General features: G+C 66.3%; 1 protein-coding gene across 1 annotated transcript; it reads left to right on the plus strand.

Annotated features, from left to right (window-relative positions):
- Positions 1–104: 104 nt before the first annotated feature.
- LOC102387656 (toll-like receptor 13) lies at positions 105–3718 on the plus strand. Its single transcript, XM_006038111.2, has 2 exons — positions 105–217; positions 627–3718. The coding sequence occupies exons 1-2, from the start codon at positions 212–214 to the stop codon at positions 3528–3530; spliced, it is 2910 nt and encodes a 969-aa protein (XP_006038173.2). The 5' UTR covers positions 105–211; the 3' UTR covers positions 3531–3718.
- Positions 3719–4780: the final 1062 nt, after the last annotated feature.

Here is a 4780-nt window from a genome sequence, read left to right on the forward strand (position 1 = left end):
CCCCCCTGCTCCAGCCCAACAGACCCTGAGAGGCAGGACAGGACCCACATGTCCAGGCCCCCAGCCCCTCCTGCCCCAGGCCCCACAGTCTGGGCGGGGCTGGGAGGGAGTCTGGGGCCGCACGCATCAGCTGGAGCATGACCGAAAGCGAGACCCGTGGCACTTCCCCTCTGCCCGTGCCGTCAGTGCAGACGCTCCCGGTTCCAGCCACATGCAGGTAGGGCCCCAGGGCTGGGGGCAGAACCCAGACGTCCTGGCTCCCAGCCCCCTGCTCAGACCCCAGACCCCCATTCCTCTCCCAGAGCTGAAGAGAACCCAAGCATCTGGGCCCCAGCCCCCTGCTCTGACCTCTGACCCCAGGCCTCCCTCTCCCCCTGCAGCTGGGCAAGGAACCCAGGCAGCTGGGCCCCTGCTCCCAGCCCCCAAGCCCAAGAACCCAGGGATCCAAGCCCCCAGGCTTGAGGGGTGCAGATTGTCCTGGGAAGACCTGGGAGCCCAGACACCTGGGTTTTCCTGACTCTGGTAGGTCCGGTTGGAGCACCCAGACACCTGGGTTCTCCAAGCTCCAGCAGGTGGGGGTGAGACACCCGGACGCCTGGGTCCTCAAACCACCCGTTCCCTTGCAGGACTCAGCGATGGAGCAGGGACACGGCAGTCTGGCCCAGCATGGCACGGCACTGCTGGCACTGATGCTGGTGCTGGTGCGGGCACCAGGGGTGCCGGCCTATGGTTTCCGCAACTGCCTGCAGGCACCAGATGACCCCGGGCACTTCCGCTGCATCCAGCGCTTCCTGAGCAACATGGCCGGTGCAGTGGGTGACCTGCCAGCCAACACCACAGTGCTGGAGGTGGCCCACAACACCATCGCCTGCCTGCTGCCTGGCGCCTTCACCCACCTGCCCGCGCTGCGCAGTCTGCACCTGCCCTTCAACCAGCTGTGCGACCTGGCGCCTGGTGCCTTTGTTGGCCTGCAAGCCCTACAAAGCCTCAACCTGTCCCACAACCAGCTGCAGACACTGCCCGCTGGCGCCTTCACTGGCCTGCCCAACCTCACCGAGCTGGTGCTGAATACCAACCCGTTGCGCATGCTGCCGGTGGACGCCTTTGGACCGCTGCCCAACCTGCGCCGCCTGCTGCTGTGCTCCTGCCACCTGTGTGACTTCGGCACCATAGCACAGAGCCTGCAGGGTCTGACGGCACTGCAGGAGCTGAGCCTGTGCGGCAACAGGCTGCGAGCACTGGGCCCCAGCCCGGGCTTGCCGCCCTCGTTGGCCGTGCTGCGGCTCTGCAACAACTCGCTGGTAGCGGTGGACGGCGGCGGGCGTGCACTCTTGGCGGGTGTGCGTGACCTGGACCTCAGCTACAACAACCTGTCAGATGCCGACTCCTTCGCCCGCGTGAGCCTCGCCCACCTCAGCATCCTGCGGCTGGCGGGCAACCAGCTGGACCCCTTCCAGCTGCTGGCCGTGTCCAATGTGCCAAACCGCAGCTTGGACTTCTCAGGGCTGCCACTGGGCGCCAAGGGCGTGCACGGCGTGTGCCGGTGCCTGGGCCCTGCACCCTTGACTCAGCTCCTGCTGCAGCACCTGGAGCTGCACATGCTGCACAACGGCTCGCTGGCCGCCTGTCCGCCCATGCGGGCGCTGGACCTGTCAGGCAACCGGCTGCGGGCGCTGGGCTGCGTGGGCGAGTTCCTGTCAGCGCCGCAGCGTGCGGTGCTGGAGAACCTGACAGCCGAGCACAACTTGCTGGCGGGACTGGGCAGCTGCCTGCAGGCCATGCGCCTGCCAATGCTGCGGGAGCTCAACCTGAGCTACAACCGCGTGCTGTCGGTAGGGCGGGGCGCCTTCGCCTTTGCCCCCAACTTGCGTGCACTACGACTCAACATCAACACTGTGGCCTTCCTGCACCGGCAGGCACTGGGAACACTGCCTGGCCTGACCGAGCTGCGGCTGGACAACAACCTGCTGACTGACTTATATATCGAGAGCTTTGCTGGTCTACCGCGCCTGGAGACCCTCAACCTGCGCAACAACCGTGTTGCTGTGCTCTTCCCTGGTGTCTTCAAGCACCTCGGCCACCTGCGCACCCTGGACCTGGGCGGCAACATCCTGCGGCGCCTCACACCCGCCGCCTTCCACGGCCTTGGCAGCCTTGCCCGGCTCTACCTGGATGGCAACCACATCGCCCATATCAGTGCCGACATCTTCCAGCCCGTGCAGACCACACTGGAGGTGCTGGACCTCAAGGGCAACCGACTGCAGTACATCACGGCACAGCTGACACACGAACCGCCCTTCCTATACCTAAACCGGCTCACCGACCTCAAGCTGCAGGCGCAACAGCCGTATGGCCTGAAGCTCATCCCGCATCACTTCTTCCGCGGGCTCACAGCACTACAGGCACTCTACCTGGCGCAAAACAAGCTGCTGAGTGTGCCGCCCGATGCCTTCGACGACCTGGCACAGCTGCGCTACTTGACGCTGGCCGACAGCAGCAACGGCATGTGGGACCTGCCACCCGGCGTCTTCAAGAACCTGAGCCGCCTGCGCGTGCTGGACCTAGAGAACGCTGGCGTGCACACGCTCTCACTTGAGGTGCTGGGTAACCTTACCCAACTTGAGGAGTTGCGGCTGGCCAAGAATGAGCTGCGCACTTTCAACGGCAGCGTGGCACGGGCTCTGCGCACCCTGCACTACCTGGACCTGCGCAAGTGCCCACTGAGCTGTGCCTGTGCCGATGCCTGGCTCTGGCCTTGGCTCAACAGCAGCCATGCGCAGGTGGTCTACCTGTACAACCTCACCTGTGCCAGGCGTGGGCCACCCACCTACCTGCACGGCTTCAGCGCCACTGTCTGCTTCCTGGATGTGGGGCTCTACCTCTTCGCTGCCACGGCGCCAGCACTGCTGCTGTTCATGGCGCTGCCCGTGCTGTACCTGCGTGCCTACTGGCGCCTACGCTACCACTGCTTCCTGCTGCGCTCCTGGGTCAATGAGCGATGGCAGCGGGCAGACGAAGGACACTACCGCTATGATGCCTTTGTGTCCTACAACTCAGCTGATGAGGCATGGGTTCTGCAGGACCTGGTGCCGCAGCTGGAGGGCGCCGGCCTGTGCCTCTGCCTGCACCATCGGGACTTCCGCCTGGGCCGCAGCATCGTGGACAACATCGTGGACGGCATCTACAGCAGCCGTAAGACAGTGTGCGTGCTAAGCCGACGCTACCTGCGCAGCGAATGGTGCTCGCTGGAGATCCAGCTGGCCAGCTACCGCCTCTTTGACGAGCTGCGCGACGTGCTGGTGCTGGTGCTGCTGGAGGACGTGCCAGAGCGCGAGCTGTCCGCCTACCACCGCATGCGCAAGGTCATGCTGCGCAAGACCTATATCCACTGGCCGCCCGAGCCCGCTGCCCAGTCCCTCTTCTGGGCCCAGCTGTGCTGCGCCGTGCGGGGCAGCCATGCCGATGGCAAAGACGAGGAACTGTGCTGCTTCGATGACCCTGGCACGGAGGGGCCCGGCCCAAGTAGCTGATCCCCAGCTCATGGCGTGGGACTGTTGGGGGGGCTCCCCTGTACAATCCACCATGCAAATGGTCATGACACAGCATTGCCCGCTCCCACGTGTCCTTCATGCCATGCCATGCCAGGGCTGGGGTGAACGGAAGAGCAGGGAGGCGGTTTCCTGCTAGAGTCTGCAGGTGTCCGGGCCAGGCCCCCCCCTCTCACCCCACAGCCTGCAACCCCTTCCCACAGCTGGAGAGAACCCAGGCATCCGGGCTGCAGGGCCCCTGCTCTCTCTCACTCCCCAGCCCGCACCTGCCTGCCGAGCTCAGGATGTAGACTAGCCCCTGGGAGAACTGAAACAAGCTGTGGCTCATGGCTCCTTAGAGCTGCCTAATCGCACCCCTCCCCGGGGAGAAGCAGCAGTGTCCATGGGGGGGAGGGCGCTGCACCAGGGTGGGGGCTGCACCAAGAACAGCCTGCGCTCGAGTGCAAGAAGTGCCTTTATTGGGGCACCGGCAGCAGGCGGCCAGGGGTCTCAATACAGCCTCATACGGGGGAAGGCCCAGGCCTCGGGGCTGGAGCCAGTTTGCGCGGTCGGGGGGGGCGACATGCCACGCTCCAGCGCTGCCGAGGGCGGGAAGAAGGACAGGGGCAGGCGCTGCAGTGCCCGCAGCTCCCATGGGCCCAGGCCGGTGGCCCACGTGTGGCAGCTGCCCGGGTCCCGGGCCCAGCCGCCCACACTGGTGTCCCTGTGAGTCACTAAAGCTTCCAGGCGGGGGTCCTCAAGGGTCTTGCCAGGGCTCCAGATGCCAGCAGGCGGCCCTGGGGCAGCTCCCTTGATGGTCCTGAGTGCGGGGTCCTGGCGCGGACTCAGCCGGTATGGGGAAAGGGCGCTGGGGAACGGCGGGCTGTGCCAGGAACTGCTCGCCACCCTGCCAGCCGCGATGGCCGTCTTGTCCCCAGGCTCCCAGGCAGCAGCCCCCAGCGCAGGCAAGGGGATGGGGAGGCAGAAGGCCGCGCCAGACGCCTGCATAGGAGAAAGGGGCGCAGGCTGGCGGGCGCCCACGCCAACAGCGAAGCGCCCCGGCTCCCAGCACACGTGTGTGCACGAGCTCACCATGTCCTCAGGGGATGACAGCCAGGCTCCTGCCCTCCTCCTCTTGCCACCGGCTGGCGAGGACTCGGGCGTGCTGGCAGGACCTGCGGCAAAGGGAGTCCTCAGCCACGCGGCACAGGGCACCAGGCGCCCGTCCCCACGCCGGCCGGGCGGCGCACTCA

This window comes from Alligator sinensis, unplaced genomic scaffold (assembly GCF_000455745.1).
Source record: "Alligator sinensis unplaced genomic scaffold, ASM45574v1 scaffold1575_1, whole genome shotgun sequence".
Classification (NCBI taxonomy): Eukaryota; Metazoa; Chordata; order Crocodylia; family Alligatoridae; genus Alligator; species Alligator sinensis.